Source organism: Leptonychotes weddellii, chromosome 10, assembly GCF_054177405.1.
Source record: "Leptonychotes weddellii isolate Sample4059 chromosome 10, ASM5417740v2, whole genome shotgun sequence".
Lineage (NCBI taxonomy): Eukaryota > Metazoa > Chordata > Mammalia > Carnivora > Phocidae > Leptonychotes > Leptonychotes weddellii.
The window spans coordinates 117,731,234-117,746,969 of NC_138378.1; the positions used below are offsets into that span (position 1 = coordinate 117,731,234).

General features: G+C 35.4%; 1 protein-coding gene across 1 annotated transcript in view; it reads left to right on the top strand.

The window, feature by feature from the left end:
- The window catches only part of KIDINS220 (kinase D interacting substrate 220), an 89,981-nt gene that overhangs the window by 39,553 nt on the left and 34,692 nt on the right, over positions 1–15,736 (top strand). The window contains exons 18-19 of the mRNA XM_081797313.1: positions 579–723; positions 5,621–5,783. Coding sequence (XP_081653439.1) covers positions 579–723; positions 5,621–5,783 — 308 coding nt within the window. The remainder of the gene's footprint in view (positions 1–578; positions 724–5,620; positions 5,784–15,736) is intronic.

Below are 15,736 nucleotides of genomic sequence, written 5' to 3' on the forward strand. Positions count from 1 at the left end.
TTACCCAGCCGCCCCATTCCTCCCACCCCACCCCCCACTCTAGCAACCCTCAGTTTGTTTCCTGAGATTAAGAATGAAGGAATTCTTAATCTCAGGAGCACCTTTAATTCTTATACATATGTGAGGGTAGTTGTCACACATTTAAAAATAACCTAAATATCAAGATGCTGAATGCTTAAAACTAGACAAGAATTTATTTGCTTTATTATTTCAGGGTCCCTATGAAAATGGAACTCCTATAAGAGTTTGACTTGAATTCTCTTTCCATAATTCTGCTTATTTATAATCTTCAAGGCATTTAGCTTTCTCTAACCGTAAGCTATGAATCAAAATACATCTGAAGTTAAAGCACACCATCTGATGCAGTTGCTGCTGATACTACTTTATAACTGTTCTGTAAAGATTCTGCCTCAGGGAATAATCATAATAATGACTATTATTAGTATGTAATCTTCCTCTTTGACTAAAATTTTAGATTATTTTTGTTGTCATCATAAACATATATTAGCTTCTCAAAAAGCCTTAAGTTCTCAGACTTGGAGTATTGGTTCACTCTCATTGTTCTTAAACTCTTTCAGGATACTTACCGAAGAAGGCAGATGCAGCGGACCATTACTCGGCAGATGTCCTTTGATCTTACAAAACTGCTGGTTACCGAGGACTGGTTCAGTGACATAAGTCCTCAGACCATGAGAAGATTACTTAATATTGTTTCTGTGACAGGTAGCTTTTGTTTCTTACTATCTTGTGGTAGATAATAAACTTGAACACATTAGCAAAGCAATTCACTTTCAGAAACAAAAGGATGTACTGTGTTCATATGTTTATACTGCTGTATACCACTTTTATTTGCCTTAAGTGTATCTAATAAAACCTATATTAGTTTTGGGGCACCTGGGTGGCTCAGTCGTTAAGCGTCTGCCTTTGGCTCAGGTCATGATCCCAGGGTCCTGGGATCAAGCCCCGCATCGGGCTCCCTGCTCGGCGGGAAGCCTGCTTCTCCCTCTCCCACTCCCCCTGCTTGTGTTCCCTCTCTCGCTGTGTCTCTGTCAAATAAATAAATAAAATCTTTAAAAAAAAAACAAAAACAAAAAAAAACCTATATTAGTTTTGACAATGAAAATCAACCATCAGTTGTACACTGTTATTTTTAAAACTTGATGATTTAAAAAATCTTTTATTTCACCTCAGGTTTAATTTTTCTCTTTGTATAAAGATAATTTTATGCTAATTTGTATGACTGAGTATAAATAACTTAAAATTTAAAATGTTGGCATTCAGATTTTGTACACTGTTTTAGTTTTCAAATGATAGATTTTTTCTTTTTTATTGGGTTAAGTAAAATAACACATAACAAAATTTACTATCTTAACCGTATTGAAGGGTATCGTTTGGTGATATTAAATGCATTCACACTGTTGTGCACCCATCACCACCATCCATCCCCATAATTCTTCCCATCTTGTAAAACTGAAACTCTGTACCTGTTATATAATTACTCCCCCTTCTCCCCTTCCTCAGCGCCTTGCAACCACTATTCTACTTTCTGTTCTACAGAATATTACTACACTAAGTACCTCATAAAAGTGGAATCATAATATTTATCTTTTTGTGACTGGCTTATTTCACTTAACATAATGTCTTCAAGGTTCACCATGTTGTAGCATGTAGAATTTCCTTCCTTTTAAAGAATGAATACTATTCCATTGTGTATATACCATATTTTGGCTTATCCATTCATCTATTGATGGACATGTGGGTTGCTTCAATGTTTTAGCTATTGTGAATAATGATGCTATGAACATGAGTGTATCTTAATATTTTCCAAGACCATGCTTTCAGTTCTTTTGGATATATACTCAGAAATGGAATTGCTGGGTCACATGGTATTTCTATTTTTAATTTTTTGAGGAACCTAATTCTGTTTTCCATGGCTGCACCATTTTACATTCCCACCAACAATGCACAAAGGTTCCAATTTCTCTACATCCTCACCAACGCTTTTTTCTTTTTATTTATTTTTTGATAGTAGCCATCCTAATAGGTGAGAAGTAGTATCTCATTGAAGATTGGATTTGTATTTCCCTAATGATTAGTGATGTTGAGCATCTTTTCATATGCTTATTGCCATTCCTATATCTTCTTTGGAGAAATGTTTATTCAAGTCCTTTGTCCATTTTTGCATTGGGTTGTTTGGGTTTTTTATTGTTGAGTTTTAGAAGTTCTCTGTATATTGTGGATATTAATCCCTTATCAGATAAATGATTTGCAAATATTTTCCCTCATTCTGTGGGTTGCATTTTTACTTTGTGGATAGTGTGTTGTGGTGTACAAAATTTTAAAATTTTCTTGAATTTCAGTTTGTCTGTTTGTTGTTGTTGTTTGTGTGGCTTTGGTGTCATATTCAAGAAAGTACTGCCAAATCCAGTGTTGAGAAGTTTTTGTCCTATGTTTTCTTCTAAGTTTTAAGTTACATTTTATTGTTTTAAGTTACATTTAGGTAACTTGATCCATTTTGAGTTAATTTTTATTTATGGTGTTAGGTAGGGGTTCAACTTCATTCTTTAGCATGTGGATCTCCAGTTTCCCCAGCACCATTTATTGAAAAGACTGTCCTTTCCCCATCTAATGGTCTTGGCACCCTTGTCAAAAATCATTTGACCATACACATGAGGATTTATTTCGGCTCTCTATTCTGTTCTGTTGATCTATATGCCTATGTTTATGCCAGTCTATACTGTTTTGATTACTGTAGCTTTGTAGTCAGTTTTGAAATAAGGAAGTGTGAGTCCTCCGGTTTTGTTCTTCTTTTTCAGGATTATTTTGGCTATTCAGTGTCACATGAGATTCCATATGAATTTTAGGATGGGTTTTTCTATTTCTGCAAAAAATGTCATTGGGAGTTTTGACAGAGATTTCATTGAGTCTATAGATGACTTGGGTTAAAATGTCAATAGAGTGTTCCAATCCATGAACATGGACGTCTTAATTAACTTATAATTTAAAATGTTGAAATTTGGGGGCACCTGAGTGGCTCAGTCGGTTAGGCATCTGCCTTCGGATCAGGTCATGATCCCAGGGTCTGGAGATCAAGCCCCGCATCGGGCTCCCTGCTTGGTGGGGAGTCTGCATCTCCCTCGCCCTGCTCTTGCACTCTTACTCACGCTCTCTCTCTCTCTCTCCCCCTCTCAAATAAATAAATAAAATCTTTAAAACAATGTTGAAATTCAAATTTTATATGCTGCTATTGTTTTAGTTTTCAAATAATATTTTAAATAAAAATATTGACAATAAAATTGAAGATTATTGCCCTGTGCCTGAATTCCATGCATAGAATTCAGCTCTTCACCATGTTAATGCTTACATATAAATATAAATACATATAAATATGAATTTAGTATATAAGTGTATGTTTCTGTGCATCGTATTGAATGGTACTTTGTAATATTGACTAGTGTTAACACTGTTATGATAGTTACACTGGAATTTGCTTTTAGACTAAGGTTGGGGTACATGCTATGAACTAAATTGCAAGTGAAGTTGTATCTAATATATGTACAATATTTTTGGTAATTAAATCCCTTTAAGTGAGGTCTCAAACGTTATTAAATTGATTATGTTCTACAATGGAAATGTTCTAGCATATTATCAATATCTTTGTATGCATTTAACAAATATATGGTGACTGTCTAGATATGCCAGATATCAGTCTGGGTATTGTGAGATAAGCAGTAAACAAGATAAAGTTCTTGCCCTATTGGTAAAGACAGAAACATATAAAGTCATGTAACAATAAGTACCATAAAAACCTCATCTACCCTTACCATTTAGTGTCGGAATGCCCCTGGTGCAGTCATTGTTTCTTTCCTTTTCGATCTGAACCAGCTCCTTTGGTGATCTCATTTAGTCCCAAAGGGTTGCATACCATCTACATGCAAAAGATTCTCAAATGTATATCTTCAGCCTTGTTGCTCTTCAGTTGCCTACTTGATATCTAGTGGTGTCTAATATATGTCTGATACATACCAGGTCCAAAACTGAACTTAAGATCTTCTGCCCCAAACGTAATCCACTTATAGTCTCCCATCTCAGTTAATCCAACTCTTTTCCCAGTTCCTTGGGCAAAAAAACATTGGTATCTTTTTTTCATATACTGCCTCCAATCTGTAGTGCATTCTTTTTTTTTTTTTTTTAAGATTTTATTTATTTAATTGACAGAGAGAGAACAAGAGAGGGAACACAAGCAGGGGGAGTGGGAGAGGGAGAAGCAGGCTTCCTGCTGAGCAGAGAGCCCGATGCGGGGCTCGATCCCAGGACCCTGAGATCATGACCTGAGCCGAAGGCAGTCGCTTAACCAACTGAACCACCCAGGAGCCCCTCTAGTGCATTCTTCAGTTCTGTGTTTAGACTATATCCAGAATTTGACCATTTTTCATGATTTGTAACATACTACCCTTATCCTTTGTATCATTATGTCTCATCTGTATTAATTATAGCAGTAGCCTGATATCTCCCTGCTCCTACTTTTCCTCTGTGGTCTGTTCTCCATGTGGCAGCTACAGTGACCTTTTGAAATACATGCCAGTCATGTTATTTTTCTGCTCAGAACTCTATTATCTTCCCATTTTGCTGAAGATAAAAATCTTAAGTCCTTACAGTTTCTTACAAGGCCCTTTTTGACATGATGTCTCTCTCTTTACCTCTTTCCCTACCTCTGACCTCATCTTCTACTCTCCTCTTCTATCCCTTACTGACCTCTTTGCTGTTCCCTGAAAATGCCTAGCATGTTCCTGCCATGTAATGATCTTTCTTTGGAGATATGCATAATGGGCTTTCTCATCTCCTTTTTTTTTTTTTTTATTCTTATGTTAATCTCCATACATTACATCATTAGTTTTAGATGAAGTGTTCCATGATTCATTGTTTGTGCATAACACCCAGTGCTCCATGCAGAATGTGCCCTCCTCAATACCCACCACCAGGCTAACCCATCCTCCCACCCCCCTCCCCTCTAGAACCCTGTTAGTTTTTCAGAGTCCATCGTCTCTCATGGTTCGTCTACCCCTCCAATTTCCCCCGCTTCATTCTTCTTTTAAGTCTTTGCTTAAATGTCAGCTTTTCAATGGGACCTTCCTTTGTTACCTTATATAAAATTACACTTCCTTCTTCGACACTCCTTGCTTTATTAATTTACTTCATAGAACTGATCACCTTCTGATGCACTATATCATTTCCTTATCAACTTAGAATGGTACTTTAGAGGATGGGGTCCATCATGGGTGCATTGATGTTCTGCTGTCTGATTGTGGGCAGTGTTGAGACTGGCTGACACATAGTTCTGAAAGATTTTTGCCTGCATGTATATGGCAGTATATAACACTAGTAGCAGATGACACAAAAAAATTACTTTAGACTTAAACAGAATTGTGTTTAATCCCTAGCCTTTTTCCAGTACAGCTCTTTGAATTATAGAAGCCATATAAATAGTAGGTTTGAATTTGTAGTGTAAATAAAACTGCAACTTTTAAATATTTAAATTACTTGTCAATATGCTAAATGCTTTGCTTACTATAATATTACACATCTATTAATTTTAAAATGTTTTTTATATTTTTTAAAGGACGATTACTGAGAGCCAATCAGATTAGTTTCAACTGGGACAGGCTTGCTAGCTGGATCAACCTTACTGAGCAGTGGCCATACCGAACTTCATGGCTCATATTATATTTGGAAGAGACTGAAGGTATTCCAGATCAAATGACATTAAAAACCATCTATGAAAGGTACTTTGACCTCTTGATATTTAACTTTATCTTAGATTGAGTTGACTTTTCAGAAAAAAGTTAATGCATATAAAACAAAATGAATACAAAATAATATGCATGAAATGTATACTTCTGGATTCAACTAACCATTCTCATTAATTCCATTATAATTTTGGAGTTGTATTAGCACAGATAAATATCTCATGTAAAATTTACCTCTTTAGTTGGATATAGTCTTCCCTTTTCAGGGTAACTTACATGGTAAAAAAAAGTTTAATTAATAGTCCTATTAGTTTTGTGTATTTATACATACAAAATGCAAATCTTGAAATGTTATTATTTTTTCCATCTTATTTTTTATTCTAAGTGTCTTTACTTAGAATATTAAAGAGGTTAAATTTTTTATTTTTATTTATTTATTTATTCATTTGAGACACAGAGATACAGGGGGAGAGAGAGAGAGCATGAGCAGGGGAAGAGGCAGAGGGAGAGGGAGAAAGAGGCTCCCCGCTGAGCCAGCAGCCCGATGTGGGGCTTGATCCCAGGACTCTGGGATCATGACCTGAGCCAAAGGCAGACGCTTAACCATCTGAGCCACCCAGGCGCCCCAAGGAGGTTAAATTTTTTAGATCATTAGTACAGATATTTTCAGTTTTGTATCTGGAGGACTTTTGAAACTGAATATAAGCTGGAAAACATCCTTTGCATTAAGCAATAAAGGAATTTATTGTTCCTTTAAAGTCAGTCATTTGAAGTACTTTTAAAATTTTTTCTTCTGGTAAGAAATTAATTAAATTTTTTCTTGAAAGATACACAGTTAAGGTTCAGTGAAATATCAAGTATGTAAAGTTTTAAGAGTTGACAATTTCTTATCAAATTCACAAATGAAATTATAATCCTTTTTGTTTGCCAGAATACTTAATACCTTCAAAGTGTTCAATTGCTGCTCTAAATAAACATCTCTTAGAAAAAAGATAGTACCAAGAAATTACACAATTTTGTAAAACTCGGTATAACTGAAATAATTATTTTAACATATAAATGAAATACTAACTCTAACAAAGCATTTAGTATATAGTTCATATATTAAAACTTTTAAGATCACAAAAATTTTTTCCAAAGTACTGTCAGCATACAGTTTTCCTTATTTTTCAAGCCCCATATTTTTTAAAGATTTTATTTAGAGAGAGAGAAAAAAAGAGAGTGGGGGAGGGAGAGGGAGAGGAATGTCAAGCAGATTCCGTGCTGAGCGTGGAGCCCAGTGCGGGGATAGATATCATGACCCTGAGATCATGACCTGAGCTGAAATCAAGAGTCGGTCGCTTAACCAACTGGACCACCCAGGCACCCCTCCCCATTTTTCATGTATGTATTTTATTTAATCCTAGGCTTTAGAATTACAGAGAATGGTGTAGTAATAGTCTACAGATATGCACTCTTCTTGATTTTGCTGTTTAATTTATACTAAAGTTGTTTAATTTATACTAAAGTTATTTAAACTGTGTGCTGTGTCAAGTAGGTGTTCCAGTAGATGGCAGTGATGCATAATTACTGCCTGCTGTAGAGAAGTGGCACTGAATTTCATCTGCTCTTTGATATTTTAGAAATTATCTTTTTTTCTTATAAGATACACGATTGATTTTTCTCTTGGTTGTGTAGAAAAATAGTTTTATTTCATGAATAAGTTTTACATCATAACACGTGTTGCATAGTTATGAATGTTTGCTAGATGAGCATAGTTATTATTAAACAGTTAAAATTTAACTTTTTAAATGTTTTAACTTCTTAATTATAATTCATACCAATATAATAGGTTTTATTTTTCACATGGTATAGTTTTTGCACAAAGTGCTAATTAGCATGGACAGGTAGTCCTTTGGCACTTCACCTCATCCTTGAGAAATTATTATTTGTGTGTAAATAAAAATATGTCTGAGAAAAAACTAAGCCTTCATTTAGGAACTGTAAACAGGATTCTTAGAGTCTGTCTGAACTGGTGTTGTTCTTAGAGTAATACATTTGGTTTCAAGAAATTTGAAATCATGGCAACAGGAGAGCTGCCTGTCTCACAGGGGTCCTCATTTAAGGAGGAGGGGTTGCTCATCATTAGCGTTTTCTCCTTTTGGCATGTGTATTTCCAACCTTTCTTCCTCAAGCACCAGAGTCTGCCAGTGCCTTAGTTCTCTTGCAGCTTTAGAAAGCTCGGTGGTTAGAACAGTTCCATGTTATTAACAAGGAAGATTGTGGTTCAGAAAGTTTAGGTCATTTCCCCAAGTCACTTAGCTCTTAAGTAGTAGAGCTTTTTCCATTCAGGTCTCTCAGAGTCCGTAAACTACTTAGGTGCCCGTCACTGTTCTAAACACTTTGTTTTAACACCTTTTATTCTCACCATCTATTGTTATTATTAAGTAGTAATAAGTAAGTGTTATTATTCTTATTTTACACATGAGAAAATTGAAGCCCAGAGAAGGTGAGTCATGTCCTGATGTCTCACAGCCACTAAGTGCTAGAGCTGGGTACCTGCTCCAGAGTCCATGGGCAGAGGGTGCCGCTTCTCACAACATGGTAGTGTCATCTAAATTTTCTTCAGCTGTAGCCTTGTCTGGAATACTTAAGACACTGAACGTTTATGATGAAAATGAAGTGTCTGGAGTTTTTACAATTCTGTGTTCTCCATTTCTTTCTAGAATATTATAAGATAGTAATACTCTATTTAAGATATAAGATGTTTAATATAAATTGTCTTATTTACTCCAATGACAACTAACCTATTAAGCAGACATTGCTATATTATTTTTTTCTACAATTTTTCTTTGCCTTTGTAAAAACATCAGCTTTCTCTATTTAAGATAACCTGTTAGTGATTACGTTTTTCAGTTTTCCTCCCTGCCCCCCCTGCCCCGGGCTTTTAACAGTAAATATAGCCCATGTCAATCTGTGGTTTTGGTACAGAAGAGGACTCAGGTCAGGCTCTTTACCTTCCTTTAGTTGAGTATATTGCTTAGAAGTACACTGTGTCTCAGGATTACAGAAACATTAATCAACTTTTTGCATTTCAAGGGCTGTGTGCTTGAAGCCCCAGGCACTAGGCCCTCTATATGTTCTGTGAAGAAGGTGGGAAGTGGTCAAAGTCTGGGTCCCCAGGAGACAGAAGCAGGAAAGTTGTGAAAATGAATACAAGGTTTTTAAAGTCCTCAAAAAAATTCATATTTCAGGGGTGCCTGGGTGGCTCAGTCGTTAAGCGTCTGCCTTCGGCTCAGGTCATGATCCCAGTGTCCTGGGATCGAGCCCCGCGTCGGGCTCCCTGCTCGGTGGGAAGCCTGCTTCTCCCTCTCCCCTCCCCCTGCTTGTGTTCCCTCTCTCGCTGTGTCTCTCTCTGTCAAATAAAAAAAAAAAAAAAAATTCATATTTCAGTTCAACAAAAATAGTGTTTATTATTTGTGGTTCTGCTGCTGGATGCTGGAGATACAGTAGTGAACAAGTACATGTATATTTACTTTCAATCCAGCAATTCCACTTGTAGAAATTTACTCTGAATATACACCTCCACAAATACAAAACCATGCAACTTAAACGTACATGTATAGGAACATTGGTTGAATAGATTTTAGCATATCTACGCTAATATTTTGTAACTGTAGAAAAGAATGAGAAAAAAACTCTGTGATTGATATGGAGGAATTTCCAGGATATATTAAGTGAAAATAGCGAAGTATGAACAAGTGTACAGCATGATAGTGTTTGTATAAGAAAGAAGGAGAAATAGAACATTTATATATAAATAGGTAGGTATTCTTTTTTTTTTTTTTTGTCAAAATAGAAAACAAACTTCTAGGAAGGGTAAACCAGATGCTTGCCTGTCGTGGATGCAGAGATGGGAGATGAGGCATCTCTGTCCATTTTCATGTGGTTGGACTCTCAGTCATATTCCAAAATAAAGAGGATGGAAAAAAGCAAATCCTAGTATCATATAAAAACAGAAAGAAATGATCCTAACTGTATATAAAATTGATAACATAACCACACAGAGAAAATAATTAATTCAATCACCTTTGAACTTAGTACTCTGACTCTTTATTCTTAGTAGAATATATCCTGAGGACAGAATTAACTGCAAAGAAATCTTGAGCTTGTTGTTGGTGATAGTATTGCGATTATACCTTTGAAATCCTTTTAAGCATATTGTAGGATAGAGTAAATGAATAAATAAATAGATATTTTGGGGAACTAGTATTTTTCCCTTGGGAGAAAGGAGATGCAAATATTGAATAATAATTATTTGTTGCTTTGCTAACATTTTTACTTAAGGACATAGTTTAAGCTAAATGCATCCAAGAACTGTACTTCTTAGTAAACACATATGATTTCAGTAACCTTTACACGCATGCTACATGTAGTTGAGAATCATTATGTATATAAACATAGCTCTACTGAGAGCTTAAAAAAACCCCACAAAAACCCAGTGTTTTGTTTCATGGTGGCAGGGTGAATCACAAACCACACTTGGTTGGTTGGTTGATTGATTCTAATGTCGGTACCAGTATCTCTAAAAAGTATGAAGCAAATGGATGCAGAAGGGGCAATGCTCATTAGTGTGTTAAGAACTACTGAAATCTACAAATTGCCAGGAAGTCAAGTTAGCCATGTCAGACCCTACAGGAAGAAAATAAGATGGACAGTCCATCAAGGAGGTCAAGTATGATTAGAATCTGCAACTCTTGGGTTAGTAGATTATCCAGGTGAAACCACATAGATTTTAAAAAGTCCACAATATCCCATTTCTTTGCAGAGAATTTCTTATTCCCGCACGTTGTTAAATTATATAGAAGATGCTGAGCATGTTTGTGTGAAACAGCTTTTAACTTATTGTTGGGTAGTACTTTAAATTAGAAAGTACTAGTTTTGGAGTTTCCTATTTAATCTTTGCTGGGATAGTGGCAGGAAGACAAAGATACAAAAGGATGAGGAGTAATTTGATCTCATTTTAGATCTATCATTTGAACATGTTTTCCTAAAATCTTGCCTCTTCTTTTCAAGAAACCAAGATGAGTAGGGGATAGAGACTCATAGCTTCCCTTGATTTTTGTTTATCCATTCTAGTCAATTTTCTTTACTCAACATGAGTTTTTACTATGAGCCAAGGCTTATATGGTTGTCCTTTATGCTTTCCAGTGTTGCAGGGCTGGCCCAGGAGTTGGGGTGCATAGAGGGACAAATATAACAAGTATGTTATGCCCTTGAGGAACTTACATGTTTTTTAAATAAAATTGTTTTCCGTTTGAAAATACTTTCAAACTTAGAAAATTTGCAAGAGTAAGAACAGTACAGAGAACCCCATGTGCCCTTTATGCAGTTTATCTGAAGTTAAGGTTCTGTCTCAATTGCTCTGTCATTAGTTTCATACTGTGTCCTGTGCTGGCTGGTTTTCTACACACACACACACACACACACACACACACACACACACACACACACACCCTTTTTTCTAAACCTTTCTCTACACACACACACACACACACACCCTTTTGTCTAAACCATTAGAGGATAACTTTCATACAACATATCTTTTGTCCCTAAATACTTGAGTGTTGAGGAACTTACATTCAGACTGAAGGTAAAACATACACACTTGAAACGATCGGAGGAAAGTAAAAATGTGATAGCTCAAACAGTTAGCCATTTAACAAGTTTCATCAGCCTCAGGCTGAAACATTGCTTTCTGAATGGTAAAACACTTCTCAGGCTGAAACTACTGTTCTTTGCTGGTAGAAAATTGCTTGACTGTCAAACTGTATGACTTTCTAATGTTCAAGGAAATGTTCAAAAATTTACATTTTTATGAATTAAAATGTATCTTACAAAAGAATATATCACCTATAGCTTAAAGACAGTAGTAATTCTTTCATCTTGTTTATGAAATAGAACAGTTGCCAAAGAAATGTTTTTGATGGGGTATTTTTCATCATATTAATAAAAATAACTTGGAGTGAAGTTTTGTAGGGGGAATATTTTGATATTTTGTTCAAGTACATATAGAATACTCTGTATTGGAGATATGAGATAATCAGAACTTTGTTTTGCCATTAAATTAATTCATTATTTTAGACTTTAGCACTTGCTGGGCCTGCCATCCATTAATGGGTTGGATTCAGGGGGATTTTTAGATTTTTTTTAAAGATTTTATTTATTTACTTGAGAGAGAGAGAGAAAGAAAGAGAATGAGAGAGAGAGCATGAGCAGGGTAAAGGGCAGAGGGAGAATCAGACTCCTTGCCGAGCAGGGAGCCCTGTGTGGGCCTCCATCCCAGGACTCTGGGATCATGACCTGAGCCAAAGGCAGACACTTAACTGACTGAGCCACCCAGGTGCCCCTAGATTTTTTTTTTTTTTTGGGAAAGAAGTGTGATTTATATGCCTACAAATACTTACAAAGAATATTTTATAGCTAGTCTAAGGAAGAGAGAAAAAGACAATGTAGTAAGAATCTTTAAGAATTCATTAAGGGATTGACTTAATAATTGAATGTAAGATGATTTGCAATGAAAAACTATGGGAAGACAATTTGATCAGCATATTGAAAGAACATATATTGGAATATGTTAGAATAATTTAGATGACTATTTCTAGTTAACCATAGTTGAGTTCTTTGATTCCATTGCTTGTCATTTGAATAATAAAAAGTTTTATTTACAGCAGACAAAAGCAGAGTATATAATTGATATTCATTTATTTTATTAAAGAAATCTGATTTGATAAAAACAATCAGAAAATAGTATTTTTAACGCTAGTAGTAAAATTTATTTTTTAATCCATAAAAAGCCTCATTTATTTTTATAGCAACTTGATGACACATCTGCTTGCTTTATTCAGCTGAAAAAGAAAATGTTGGTTCTTGGTGTTTGGTAAAATTGCTTTGTTAAATTATTTTCTAAATTGTTCAACTTTTAACAAATGACATTTGATACTAACACTGGAAAGCAATTTCAGCTAATTAAGTAGATCCCTCTATAAACCATCGGAACATTAAGATGACATACTGTTCATTCAAGATTATTTTAATTGGTACAATTATTGTAATTTTCTTGCAATTATGTGTTGAGCTAAAAGCTTTTGTCTAGATCATTTGAGGGTTTTTTTTTGTTAACATACATTTAGTAAGAAGAAAGGGAGTAAAATAAAAACTATAGATAAAGATTTTGTGTCTACTTTTTATTACGACGTTTTAGACAACCATTGAAATATTTTAGTATAAAACTTTATTTCTGGTATTTTTCAGTAAGCATTTTAAACAACGATAGAGGTTTTTAAAAGATCAATTTAAGTAGTTTTCATGAAGATAATGTTTTAAATTTCTGTTTTGACACTGCTCAAGCAGTCATTTACTCAGGATGATATGGTCAGAATAGTTTTGTGATAAGGATAATGCCATACTTACAAACAATTGAATAAGTTTTGAGAGAGCCTTAGAATGGTAACCATGTTCCACTTCACTGAAATAGCTGTTTGCTGAATAGGCACTATAGACATCTGACTTATAACATTTATGCTCAATTCAGTATCTTTAAATTTTCTAAGTAGTGGTATTTCTGTACTTGACATTTTTCATAATAAAACCTCATATCTTATGATGTTCTTACTTGATATTCAGCCAAAATTTTCCTGAGTTTAATTTGCTCATTTCTGGTTATCTCATGCCTCCCTTAGCTCTGACTGACCTCCTTCCTCTTTCCTTCATGTTCTGGGCAATATTTGTTGCCCCTCCCCCATCATGTGACCCAAATTATGAACAGGTTTATTTCTGTTGCATGTGGATTTAAGTCATGAATTTCAATAGCATGAAAAGCTGGACTAGTTAGTTTAGATTTGTGAAGAAGTTGTCTCATCTCCTTTGTAGTACAAAGTACAGCCTTTGTACTAAGGATATTTCTCCTAATTTAGATAGAAATACTTATGCCAAATACTGTTTCATGCATGTTGTTTTGGTGCTTTTTATATGTAGTTTAGAATCTTAATGAAAATTCTGTCTTTTTGATATGATGTGACTTCTCAGTATGTGTTGGTGTTGTCACCATTCAACATTTATTAAATCACTGTCTTATATATGATTATTGTTTCCATCTTTTTTCCCAAAACACACTTTCCCTTAATACATATAATATAAATACTGTATTCAGGGTAGTTCTCGTTGAGAAGGGAAAAGTTGAGCAAAGACTTAAAGGAAATGAGAGAATTAGCCAAGCAGATATCTAGGGAAAACATGTCTAGGCAGAGGGAACAGTATGGACAAAGGTCCTAAGACCAGAGAGTACCTGGAATGTACCAGTAATAGCAACAACAAGGGATTTGATGTGGCTAGAGGACTCAGTAAAGGGGAGGAGGTAGGCGATGAGGTCAGGGAGGTCAGGGGAGTATGGGACATGGAGGATAATTGTAAGGGTTTTGGCTTTTTATCCTGAGTAAAACGGAGATCTATTGCAAGGTTTTGAAAAAATTGTGTCCATACCCTGTATGCTCTAAGGTGCCTAGTATTTGGTTGCATCAGTGTAACTTGGCCGGAGTTAGGGAATTCTCTTGACATAAGGGAGCATATTTTGAGAATCCTGTGCTGGTAAAGGGATAATCTTGGTGGAAAAATCAGGGTAAATGAAAAGTTGTGCAGAAAGTAGGTGGGGATCCCACAGTAAAGATGAAATGAGTGATCGAGAATGGCTCATAGAGATGAATGTGAAAAAGCTAAGAAATGAACAATATCCTCTATAGTCTTGTTGCAGTGTACCGAAGAAAACTAGTTATTCTAAACATCTCCAGAATGACTAATTTCCATGTATATATTTTCCTGTTGTAATAGTTTGTTTCTTAAGGTCATTTTATTCTTTATTTTCTAGTAAAATGTTGGATTTAGAAGGCTACTTTTTGAATCATTTTTAAATAGCCGCCTTTGACTTAGACTTGCCAGCTGCATGGCTTGTCCCCTAATCCTCACATTTAAACCCCTGGTTGAGAGTGAATGAAAGGTGGTGTCCATTGCATTAACTGATAGGTGTAGAGAGCAACTAATGGGTTGCTTGTAGAGTAATACTGAATTTGATTTATGAGTACTATAAGATGGAAATGATGGCTGTTGTATGTCAACTTGGGCTCTAAAGATAAAGAGAAATAATTGGTCAAAATTTGATATAGAGGAATCAGGTTTACATGGAGTTCTAAACAGTCCTAGCCTGGCTCTCCAGCCCATTCTCATGCCTGCTCCCTCTTGCTTTTTTTTTTTTTTTTTTTCTCCCTCTTTTCACCTTTCCACCTGCACTTCTCTGTGGCCCCCATCCTGCCCCCCCCACCTCATTCACATCTTAAATACCACAACCTCAAGAAGTGTTTTGTGACCAGGCATACCCCATTCTCCAAGACTTTACTAGATGTGTTCATTGTATGCTGGTATTTTCCTTCATGGTGCTTATCATAGTTACCCTTCTTTAAATATTCTCATTGCTCTTTCTTTAATATTTGTTTCCTGAACTAGACTGTTAACTCCATGGACTGTAACTTCCTTAAACCTTGTTGAATTCCTCGCTTCTAGATATTTTTGGTATAGAGTAGGCAGTAGTGATTATTTCTGAAACAGTAAAGAAATACGATGACATTCAGATTGAGGAAAGCAAAGCATGGATTGGGGGAGGGTGGTGAATGAGAAGCCACATTTTATCTTGAGAATACTATTCATACAGATACTTGTTCTTTGGTTCTAAATGTGGGTAAAATGTTTCCTTGTTTTTATACCAGTATATCCCTGGGTCAGGCACTTAGTAAGTTCTCAGTACACACAATTGAATGGTGATTACCATTTCAGTTAACACCTACTAGTTTTCACCTTTTGTTGGGTGATACTAAAATCGAAGCAAAGTTTTCATAGACATTTCCCTGAACTCTGAGTTCAGCCACATTTCTAAGGTTTCTTGCATTTGTAATCCTTTTATG